This window comes from Ictalurus punctatus, chromosome 11 (genome assembly GCF_001660625.3).
Source record: "Ictalurus punctatus breed USDA103 chromosome 11, Coco_2.0, whole genome shotgun sequence".
Taxonomy (NCBI): Eukaryota; Metazoa; Chordata; class Actinopteri; order Siluriformes; family Ictaluridae; genus Ictalurus; species Ictalurus punctatus.
Window position 1 is genome coordinate 5802956 of NC_030426.2, and position 12449 is coordinate 5815404.

The window sequence follows — 12449 nt, forward strand, 5'->3', positions numbered from 1 at the left end:
TAAACACATCTATTACATCATGAAGCATTTCCAATACCAACTGGTTTCACCATAGCCTCAGAAGCACTGATGAAGTGCTCGTTCACAGCTGATGAAGGACTTTTTTTGCTCTGTTTTACTGGAAACTTGTGTACTATTCTGATATTTTACCACCTTTACTTGGATTATTTAATCCAAGTTTTTCACAACTCCACATATTTCATGTTACCAGACATTTATTTAGGCAGGTCAGTTCTAATTTGTTCACATCAGAGGACACGGTACTGATGTGGAAATAAGCAAAGTAACCCCGCCCCCCGTGCTGACGTCACCCAGACCCGGAAACTGCGTGGTAATGAATCGATGTAGTGTTACTCGTCTCTGACAGCCAGCACTACAGTACACAGCTGACGTGTATCTTACCACGTTAATTATTCTGGATACATTTCCCCACCCCAACGGATCTTTTTCACCGTAAACGCGTTAACGAGTCAATTAAAGGTAATCGTAAACTAACTGTGTTACCTTTAATCTGAACCGGCTGAAGTTATTCTGTAGCTAGCTAGCTTCAGCTACTCTATGAGTAGCCATGGATGGAGGATGGAGGTGTGTGACAGTTTTGTCAGCTCGCTTTCTAGATAGTTTTATCATTTTATTGATAAAATCACAGTTTGCCTGCGTATTTACTGACGTTTCGGGATCAATTGACTTATTAGTGAGAGGTAACGTTTCCACAGAGCTTCCTGTTGTAGCCGGAAAGAGTTGCACGTTTCCGTAAACAACTCTTCTGAACATGTCACGTGTAGCTTGGTGTAAATATTGTTTATAGTCTTATTGTTATATAAATATTGTTTATTTAGTCTAAGTGCTATTACTGATGTGAAAATATGCACAAAGCCACAAATGACCTGTGTGTAAAAAACACTTGTTGATTAGAGGTACAGGGTCTAATACCACCACCACCACCACCACCAACAACAACAACAACAACAATAATGCACAGGTTTACAATGTGTTTAATGTACAACTATCCTGTTTCCTGGTGAAAATTATTATATTATAGTTATTTCTGGCATTGGCAATTTGTAGCTTAAAGTTTGAGAAACACCTCTTTATACTGTTTCCACTCTTTACATAGCTGATGAGATCAGATAAGATAAGATAATACTTGATTAATCCCCAGATGGAGAAATTTGGGAAGCACAACTGCAGGATTTTATGTTCTTGGTAATGTGATGTGACTAAGCACCATGTTTTTCTTGCTGACCTTTTTCTTTCTCTGCTGATCTTGCACTTACTGCACAGGGGATCACGCTTCCCTCACGGTCCTGTGACGGCCAGCATGCCTGTAAGACTACGTATCTTCTCTCTCAACTGTTGGTGAGCATGCGTACAAATATCCCTTACACCGCTGCTTTCTATAGTGAACGGAAAAAGCACAACTAAGCTGCTTAAGGACAAAGAGAAATGCCTGAAGGGAATTTAATCAGCCTTAGATTTTGTCTCCTAAGTCTGACTACTTCTAGGGTAACCACTGAATAATTTAGACAAGGCCGCTATCGGGTTTATCACAGTGCTGTGCTAGAAAGGAGAGGTGTGGTGTTTTTGATAGAACACAATGCACCAGAAAGTCTTATCCTGTTCAGTTGTGTTACTTCCTCCTTGCTTTGATCTAATTTAATATTGGCTTGTCATACATGCATGGTAAATGTGTTTCGTCAGCAATGTGGTTTAATGTTCTGAGTGTCAGTATGTGTTTATATATATATAATGTGTGTATGTGTTTGTGGTTTTAGGGGAATTCGCTACATTAGTAAGCACCGTGCTCAGCGATATGCCATGATTGCAGATCTGCTAGTCAAGGAGCAGCATGATGTAGTATTGCTGCAGGAGGTGAGATACATACACACTGGCACAAACACTTTAGTCACTTAATTAAAAAAAGAAAATGTAGATTTTTACCCACTCAAATGTACATTGGAGGATTTTAGTGAATCAGAGCATGCAGGATTCATTGGCAGTAGAAAAATCAGAAGTAGAAGTGTGACTCAGGACTGGTTTCCCTCGGGACACAAACATCACCCTACCACCCCCCAACCCCGGAACGTTTTACTCGCAAGTGAACAGAACACAGATTGCAATTGAAAGAAAGGTGACTTGTTATGGAAGCCAACATGAAGCATATTATAATTGTTCTTTTTATGTCGTCATTTCCAAGTGACAGAATGCAATATAGCAAATGATAAACCAACCAGCGCCTGGGATCCTGCAGGACCCATCCTTCACCCTATCACTGGAGATCACGAGATTGAATTCTGTCGATGCCACAGCCATCCATGGCCTGGACTTAAAGAGAGCAGAATTGACCATGCTTTCTGGGTGCGAGAGATTGCATTACTCTCTCCCCTGTCAATTAATCACTGCAACACTAACCAATTGTGGGTCTCTGCGAGGTTATGAATATGTAAGAGGGTAGATATCACTTTCCTCAGAATGTGTTCAGCTGCCCTCTGATGTAGCACGAGAAGCAGTCTGAAAAGACGCAGTGACTGGCTTGACGTGTGGAACCTAGCTTGGGGTGGAAATTGGCAAAATGACCAAATTGGAAGAAAACTGTGTAAACCCCCCCCCCCCCCCCAAAAAAAAAACAAACAAAACAAACAAACAAAAAAAACAGCATTTGGGACTGGGATTTTTAAGAAATGCACGTACCATGAAAATGTACTGTACTTTGTAAAATGAAATACATATATAAATATTCATATATTAACTATTAATAAATATTAAGAAAGGAAGTAACGGATATATATCCTAACTGAACTAAAAAGTAACACTCCAAGTAACAAATAAAAATAGAGACGCCAAAATGAATAAAAAAAAAAAAACACTTCAAATACCACAACAAAATTAGTCAGTGATGGTTGTTAATTCGTCCACTCTTGTACTGTATAATGACAGCACACCCTTCTCAGCCGATCTCACAACACTACGCAACCAGGAAAAACTATCGGTGTGGATTTTTGCCGATAACCGATCTGATTTAAAACTGTTAGTTTGGTGTTCAGTAAATCTTTGATAAGCTGCATCGTTGGTGTTTGGTGTTCATGACTATGACAGACCAGTATGTCCTCCATTTATATGGTGGAATTTCTTTTGTTATAACTGAATGGCTATTTTTTATTTGTCTTAATTTATGGGTTTATGTTGGCTCGGTTTCTTTGTATTTTTTGGTATTCTTTAGTTAATGCCAATAATACAAAACAAATGGGTTTCATTTTACTCTACCTACAATCGTGACACTCCTGGACTGGCATGAGCATGTAAATCACTCTGGATTAGGGTGCCTAATAAGTGCTGTAAACGTAATAAAAAGAAGCAATTTAATCTCTACAGTTTAATCCACAATTTAAAAGTGAAATTTTCTATGCGATTTGAAGTCGATCAAGTCAGCATTTACATTAGTTAATCTTCTTATGTACAAACTTGCACACACAAGTAGTATATGAATGTCATGCCCCCCCCCCCTGAAATTCCAGGATTTTCCTGAATACCATATTTCTTGTGTAAATGCTCCTATGAGCAATTTACAAACAAAGCCCATTGTCAGCGAACACGAGTGAACAAGTTTTTAACTGTAGCCTTTTCCAGTAGTGTTGTAGCATGTAATGAATGTCTGAGCAGTAAGTTAGCTCTACCTGCACCCTAATGATAAGATTGTTGTTCCATTTCCATGAAATTTCTATTGGTTTGAAAGAGGTGGATAATCTGCTAAATGGAGGAATACTCATTGCTTTAACAATCAGATCAGTGTGCTGACCAACATGGACGGGTTTAAAAATTGGTTCGGTAAGGGCATGTTACTATATTACAAAGTTACTGGGGATACTTGGAAGGGGATGTGCTCCCAATTAATATAATGATGTGGAGAACAATGTTTTTTTCTTCACAGTCTGTATTTGGAACATGTTTCTCTGGGACTGACATAATTAATAACCCACTAATGGCCCTAAATATCTGGTGTGCACTCAATACAATAGTAAAGAGAAACAGAACTTTGGGAAAGCCGAAGCCCAGCTTGGGTGCACAATAGCATAAATGTTTGTCCATGTTTCTATCTTTATAGCTGGAAAGGTGATGGGTTTTATTGCTTTATGGCTCCATACTATAGCACAGCATACTCATTAAAGGCTGTGGAACATCGCCCATCTGTGTTTACAGAAACGACAACGTGTTATTGACACTATGGAATACTGAAGGGACCTTTCTTCTGACACGTTAAGGTTAATCAAGCTTTCCTGTATGATCTTTAGACTTTTAAGACTTTATACAGGTCACAAGCAGTGTATACTCAGTAATACGTAATGCATTGTTTGTTAGCCTAGGAGCTTCCCAAAGTGTTGCAGCATATCACTTAAAAGGATTTTAATGTTACTAATTCCATGCTTTCCGTACTGATTCACTTAGATTTCCAAGTGCAGAGTCCTTAGTGTTTCATTCTGAAGCATTCTGCAATGCTACAGTACATTTTTGTTTTTTTGGTACATGATAACCCATAGTACACTCTGCTATGATGCACATTTTTTGAGTAGACTAGATTCACCTGTCTTGAAGGAAGTAGTACAGTCATGTTATTCAGGAGAAATAAACTCTGAGATCGCAATTTGCTTCTTCTAATTCTGAACTGTGTTAGGTTTGGAGTGAAAAAGACTTCCACTTCTTGAAAACGAAACTTGGCAGCACACATCCTCACTCCCATTATTTTAAAAGGTAAGATCTAAACGTTGCATTCATGTATTTAATATTAGTTTACTATTATGCAGTACTGTGCAAAAGTTTTAAGCATCCTACTTTTTTTTGTACAAACTTTCTTATAGATTTTTATTTGATAACTTCTACATTATCGAGTCAGTACAAAAAGAACATGTTAGATTCCCAAACATTAGTTTTCCAGCACAAAAAGGAAATGTTACAGAAAAATGTGTGTATGTCAGTAAAGAAAGCAGGATATTAAGTCGTAAGAGACACTTTTCAGACAAAAAACATAATGATTGCTGCTGGATTTTACTGCAAAAATAAGAAGCAAGTGTGATAAAGTCTCCAGAAGAACTGTGGCTGGTTCTGCAAGATGCTCAGTAAATCTTAGTTAATTTCCTTATAAAAACGGCACTAATTCTACTGAGACTTTTTTTTTTTTTTTTTTTTTTTAAAGCAAAGGGTCATCACAACGAATATTGACTTTGTTTCAATTATTTCTGTTTACTGCTTTGTAGTATTTTTTTTTAAATGGAGAAACATTTAATTTAATTATTTTGAAGGCATCTTTACTCTAGCATTTCTTTGTATGTGCCTAAGACTTTTGCACAGTACTGTATGTTGTGTAAAAGGTAATTTTATTAATTAAATAGTTTTACTGGTTTACACCCAGGGGGCACGGTGGCCAAAATTTTCCAAAATTTGCGATGCAACTTGCTGAGTTTTTGTTCTTTTATTTTGCAGAAAACTGCATGAATTGGTGAAATTGCAATCGCACAAAATTGTTCCATGCTCTTTCGTGGTGATGCTTGTGGGTACATGTGACCTTTTAGTTGTACTCATCTTCGATGTGTTTGAGTAGAAGCGGGCATGTTGTGAGGACGTCACATGATGTCCCAAATCTGTGGAAAATCTGCAGTAATTTTGAAAAATTACAAGCTCCTCCAAATATTGCGGCATTTTCTTGATTTTGCGTTCATTTCTGCGATTGCAAAATCCTGGAGGGACTGTTTAGCGGTTAGAACGTTTGCCTCGCTCCTCCGGGGTTGGGGGTTCGATCCCCGCCTCTGCCCTGTGTGCACACAGTTTGTATGTTCTCCCCATGCTTCGGGGGTTTCCTTCAGGTACTCCGGTTTCCTCCCCCAGTCCAAAGACATGTGCTATATGCTGACTGGCATTTCCAAATAGTCTGTTCTGTTTGAATGTGTGTGCTGTTGTTCCCTGCAATGGTAAGGCCCGCTGTCAAGGGTGTCCGCTGCCTTGTGCCCTGGGTCCCCTGGGATAAGCTCCAGACTCCCTGCACCACTGTGTTGGATAAGCGATACAGGAAATGGATAGATGGTTTACAACCATATGCATTAAATTAGCATGAAAAAGGATGGCCACTCTTAAAGTTGCAAAAAGTTACAGATTAATTGTGATGAGAAATCAGAACCGTTATTATATTATAATATATATACTTATTTTGCTTTGAACCTCTGCTTCTCAGTGGATTTTTTGGGAGTGGATTGGCGGCCTTTTCCAGGCATAGAATCCATGATGTCTTTCTCTACAAATACTCCTTAAATGGTTATCCCTACATGGTGAGTACAGTCAGACTGTTTTCTGTCAAAAGTTCTTCTGACAAATACCAGTTTGGCAGATCCTTTAGATTAGACTGCTGCTGTTATCCAGACCAAAGCATTAATTCGAGGAGTGATCTCTTAAATACATTTTCTATAACAACATGGTCCTGACAGTAGTTCCAGCTGCAAGGCAAATCACATGTGAATAATTAATGGACTCTTTAAAGTAGGTCATAGTTTCTATAGTAACCGCTCACTCAAATGCACTTTTATGGCAGACACGCCACATAATGTAATAATAAACAGATTACAAAACATGTTTTTTTTAACAGAGAAAAACATTCATTGTTGATCTGGTGAAGCATTCTGCAAGGAGCTGTTTAGTGTGTCAGCAGTTTATAAAAGTCAGAGGTAAAGAGAGGGGGGAAAAAAGAGAAGCTGGTGAGGAATGAATGTTTATATCAGCTGTAGGTGATAACAGGGACTAACTTGTTTCCTGGAGAGTTCACATAATTAGATATAACTGTAAACTGATAGTTATTTTTAATGAATAAAAAAAATTTTGCCCGGCAAATTGCTATTGTACAAGAGTAATTAAACACTTTGGGATGTGGTGTTATTAATAAACTTTGGGATGGTAATCATCCCACTCTGTCATCTGTCATCTTCCTATGATAGCATGCCTCAAAGTGTTTTATTCCTTACATAAAGCCAGATTATAAATCTTCTAGCTGGGTGGATGAGTGACTGTCAAAGAGTACTCTCTTCTATGTCAGGCCCATCATGGAGACTGGTTCGGAGGCAAAGCTGTTGGGAAATTACTGCTGAATATCAGTGGGTTGATGGTGCATGTCTACGTCACTCATGTGAGTCCAAAAACAGTGTTTTGTTAATTGTGTAGGTGTGTGTTCAGTCCTGTGTTATAGCACTGTGTCTTTTCCCCAACAGCTACATGCTGAGTATTCCAGAGAGCAAGATTCCTATCTCCCTCACAGAGTGGTGCAGGCCTGGGAACTCCAAAACTTTATTCGGTATTAAACCACTCTCTGTTTTTAGACCAAGAGTGTCAAACTCATTTTAGGTAACAGTTCACATTACACTTAATCCAATGTCAAGTGGCCCACGCCAAAATAAGTCAGTTTAATAGACAATTATACATCAACAAGGTACATTCTGAATGTACTAGCAAATAAACAAAGGATATAAACAGACTGCAATTCATTACCAAACACACATTTTCCAAATTATAGTTTTACCATATAAATGAATGTTAGTAGAAGGCATTGTAAAATAGCCCATGATAAACTTGACATAATTAGCAAAATTATTTACATATAAGAACATGTAAAATTTGTGATTACATAAGTATTTACCCCCATTACTGTGAAATCAGCAAATAAATTATTATGGAAAGAGTCATATATTTGTCAATTGCAGGGCAACATGCAGACACACACATTCACACACTCATTCACATTTAGGGGCAAGTTAGCATTACCAGTCTACCAATACCTGCATGTTTTTGGACAGTGGGAGGAAACTGGGGAAACCCACACAAACACAGGGAGAACATGTGAACCTTCCACTGTGCAGTTGTAAATAAAAAAATACATCATTCTGCACACATTTTGCTGCCTTACATTGAGTACTACCAGGGCTGAAGCACAAATGTAATGTTTTTAGCTGTGTGCTCTATGTTCATGAGGAAATTAATCAGAGGTCCACATGCTTCCATGACTATATGTTCGAACATCACTAAAAAAAAAAACCTTATTGAATTAAAATACACATTCTTCTTTTTGAAACAAACATTGCAAACAGGATATACTGTTCATGTGATACAGCTAAGGATCTTATTTTGAAGTGAAGTCTGCATTTCCTCCCACTCAGGCACACATGTGCTGGGGCAGATGTAGTGATATTAGGGGGGGATTTAAACATGCATCCTGAAGACCTCGGTGTAAGATTGCTGTGCAGCTACAGTGGACTCCGGGACTGCTTCATTGAGGCAGCCAGTTTTGATGTGAGTACATAAACAGTAGTCATGTCAAATTTCTCAGACTGTCCAGTATATGATGTAAGATGTATGCGGAATTAAATTTGTGCCAAAAGTATCGAATGTAACTTTTCAAGAAACGAACATAAATATACAATGAGAGAGACGAAAAACACTCTGAACTCAGTGGCAAAAAATTCACATGGTCTTCAGATAAACAGTGTTCTTTGTTAACTGTTTTTTAAGCTTAGTTTTTGCTAATCATGGTTCATGAATTCGCCGGCAGAGTTTTCATTTACGCTTCTTGTTTACGCTCTGCAAGTTTATGTTCGCCATTCTGGCACAAATATCTAGTGTGGGTGGGGCTTAATCACACTTTACTGTCATCAGCTAGTGAGATTTGGATGGATAGCTCCCTGACCTCAAAGTAGAGACTTCAGTGGCGTGAATTTTGGGGTGTTTATAGTGTTTGTATTTTGTAGTGGAAATTAATTACTTACTTACTTACTTAGTCAGTATATTAGTTCGTAATTAATATTTGAGGTTTGGGTTGTCTCATACAGTATGACTGTTTTTTCGAGTTGAGCTCTCAGGATCGGCACGGAGTGGTGTGGTTGTCATCATCGAGGTCATCCTCCTCCTCCTCAGCTTTTAGGTTACATTCGATACTTTTGGCACAAATTTAATGCCAGGCAGTCTGTTTTAATGTAACGGTGACTCAGTTGTTAACACTGTCTTTACACTGTGTTGAATTTTCAGGGATGTGCACAGGGATTCACCCATATAACAGACAACCCCTTCACAAACACTCATGAACTTCTTCCGTTTGGAGAAGGAATCCGTATCGACTACATCTTATTCAAGGTTACTGCTTGATTATACTGTTGGACAGATCACATCAATATTGCACCTACATTCATTAGCCCTTTTTTCAGGCACACCCACCATACCTTAGGTGTATTTTCTAGGTATACTTATATTAGTGATTGTAACCCGTCTGTTGCTGCACATTATGCCTACCCACAGCACTGACGCCGACATGGAGCAGTGAATTCTTAGTGGGTCTTGTGCCGGTACGGGTGTTTCAGACACAACAGGAATTAAACAGTGAAAGTGCTGATATTTAGCAGGTTTTCCTGATAAATTAAAACTGAGTGCAGATAAAATTGAGGCGTACATAATAAACTGACAACTAAGTGTATTATTGTATGGAAGCAAAATGAATATGTTTTAAACTTCAGTTAGTATAACATGATATATGTTTGCACTCTTCCACAGTTTGGCTAACTTGTACAGTATTTACATGAAGATTAAAATGTTTAAGATTTCAGTCTTATGACTAACAAAGAAAATCGCAAATAGCATTTGTTTTTTATTAACAGGGATCAGGGAGAGTGGATGTGAGCTGTGAATCTCTGTCCACTACTAAGGGCTCTGTTCCTGGCTATGAATTCCCTTACTCAGACCATGAAGCTCTCAGCACTGAACTGCTGCTTTGCCCTTTGAAAGACGAGAAGGGAGAAAAAGATTGCACTGCAGGTAATTAAGTGTAACTTTAGAAAATGTTTTTTTTTTTTTTTTTTGTATATTTATTTACTAAATCCTCCTTAGTCATCCTGTCAAATGCTTTCTCTGTTTCCCGTTTTACTGTTTATTAGTTAGTCTTTCTGGGCTGATAAACACTGTGACTGAGGCTCGTACAGAGGTGAAGGTGGGACTGCATTGTGCTGAGCGCATGCGCTACACGGCTGCACGCACAGGGTTTATGGGCCTGGCCTTGCTGCTGCTGGAGATAGCCATAGCTGCTGTACCTATATTCTCCCTGGGAGTTGAACAGCCTTTCCCCAAAGCTTCCTTCTACCTACTAGGGGCGCTGTGCTTCGCCATCCTTCTCTCTGCCGCCTTCCTGTACATCTTTTACAGCATGGAGGTGAAGTCCCTACAAGGAGCAGAGGACCACATGAGGCTTGCAGTAGGCAGCCTGCAAGAACGTCTGAAGGGGTTACCTAAGGTTATAGACGAGAACCATTCTCAAAGCGAGCCTGACACTTTGGAACCGGAAGACTGAACAACCAGGATTCAAGGCAGTGAACACTGCTGAACCACTTAATTAAATTAGTGGGATGTTTCCTTGCTTCTTACAAGTTGACATGTCTGCTTATTTCATAGTCTTTAAACAAGGCTTTGCTGAACCACTCTCCAGACCGGTCTGGTTGAATCTGCCTCGTTTTAGATGGATCAAATCTGCCTCATGGACCTGATTCTCTTTATGGGCCCGTTCAAACCTGGTATAAACATGCATCCTGGATGGACAGCGCTAAGTACAGCTGTGAACTCAACCACATTTGGAGGTGATCTGGGACGCATATCCCTTTTTTAGTGTGAATGCAAATGCGTCTCGATGCTTCCCAAGAGCACACCAATCATGTTTTATCCCTTACTAACTCTACACTTCCATGCCTCATTAGAAAAATGGACCAGTTACTCCTCTTATTTAATGCTATTTCAACTTATTTTTTGTAGTCATTAAGGCGTATATGCGTTTAACGTTGGCATTATGCATGTTTACAGATCTTACAAAAGACTTGTATTTATCAGCCACAGTAGAAATCGCTTTTTTTTTTTATTTTTATTTTTTTTTTTTAAACCAGACTGATCTCAATCCTGCAGGGCAGGTTACTTTAATAACCACTCATTTCTCTTACATTAGTTTAATTTCCTCCTTAAATCAGATGTTTCCTGCAAATGTATTTGAATGTAGACAAATAGTATTAGATAAAAATCACACATTTCTATTTTATGTCTGTTAATAGCATCTACACTCAACTCTGTACTGTAATCATTCACTCCTATTTAATCACACACATTAATATTTACTGTATACATGTGTTATGAATGTTGAATGCAGAAACAGGTTTTGTTTGTTTTTTTGACCAAGGACTTAAGTAAAGCTAACACAATGCCAGTTTCATGTATCTATGCATTTATACCTCATACAGTACATCTCAGTACATCTCAGTAAAAATAAACTGCTGTCTACTCTCTGTAAACCCTGTATGCATTAAATTTTACTCACTTGTCCGTGTGTGTGTGTGTGTGTGTGTGTGTGTGTGTGTGTGTGTAAACTTAAATGACTCAATGAATTAAGATTTAAGCCAAAATGATTTTACTTGTGAAATTGAATTACTGTGAACTATCAAACATCCTTTGATGCGAATAATGTACCTTTTAAAAACTTAAACTTAAAAACACTTAATACTGACAAGCCACTATCTGTCTTCAAACCAAAACTTGAGTGCAAACACCATCAAGCCCGACATTAACAAGCTTAACTCTCTTGAACGTTGTACCATTATGATTGAAGTTAACTAATAATATTGTAACTGACAGTGTTAAAACATTGTACTTACACTGGCCAGAATTTTGATTTAGTAACCGTGTCGACTTTTCCTATACTAACAACACAAATTTCCACAAGAGCATCGTGAACAGAAGTGTCACTAACACCTAGTGGTGGGAGTGAAGCGTAGCAGATGATTCTCCTTGTAAATAAATGAAAAGTTCAATCATGAGAGACCGGTGAATTAAGTAATGAGAATTGTTTATTGAACAAATGATGATTTGATTTGTCTTGAAAGTCTTCGGCAATTCGACTCTAAAAGGGTGCTCACTCCGGGGAGATTTGCGCCTATAAGTCAATATCTAATATTTTAAAAACGGGAGCAGCACAAACGAAAATTTTTACGGCACAAACCAGAACAAACGAATCACAAACGATTGAGACTATTTTGCCGACGTTCTGCATTGGGTTGTGGGCCAACTTCACGCAGGTCGCAGACGTTAGGGTTGCTGCCTCACAGCACCATGGTACCTGGGGTACCCGTGTTACTCTCTGTGTGGCTGTTCTCCAAATATGTTCTCTCTGTCCCTGTGTGTGTTTCTTCTGCTTTCTCCAGTTTCCTCCAATCTCCCAAAAACAACTTGCAAGTCCTTCCTTCCTAGATACCTACCTTTGCCTAGTGCTACCTTGGGCCCCCAGAAGCCAAGAGCCCCCTAAAAATGCAAATTATATATATATATATATATATATATATATATATATATATATATATATATATATATATATATATATAAATTCCTAGTTCTAAATAATGAAT

General features: G+C 38.4%; 1 protein-coding gene across 2 annotated transcripts; it reads left to right on the forward strand.

Annotated features, from left to right (window-relative positions):
- Window positions 1-306: 306 nt before the first annotated feature.
- smpd2b (sphingomyelin phosphodiesterase 2b) lies at window positions 307-11377 on the forward strand. Of its 2 annotated transcripts, none has more exons than XM_047158663.2 (11): window positions 307-480; window positions 1285-1359; window positions 1776-1872; window positions 4670-4746; window positions 6221-6314; window positions 7073-7162; window positions 7245-7327; window positions 8187-8319; window positions 9052-9156; window positions 9675-9831; window positions 9951-11377. In XM_047158663.2, the coding sequence occupies exons 2-11, from the start codon at window positions 1322-1324 to the stop codon at window positions 10358-10360; spliced, it is 1284 nt and encodes a 427-aa protein (XP_047014619.2). In that variant the 5' UTR covers window positions 307-480; window positions 1285-1321; the 3' UTR covers window positions 10361-11377. The 2 variants fall into 2 exon arrangements, with proteins under 2 accessions (XP_047014619.2, XP_047014618.2); XM_047158662.2 differs by lacking the exon at window positions 307-480 and adding an exon at window positions 501-585.
- Window positions 11378-12449: the final 1072 nt, after the last annotated feature.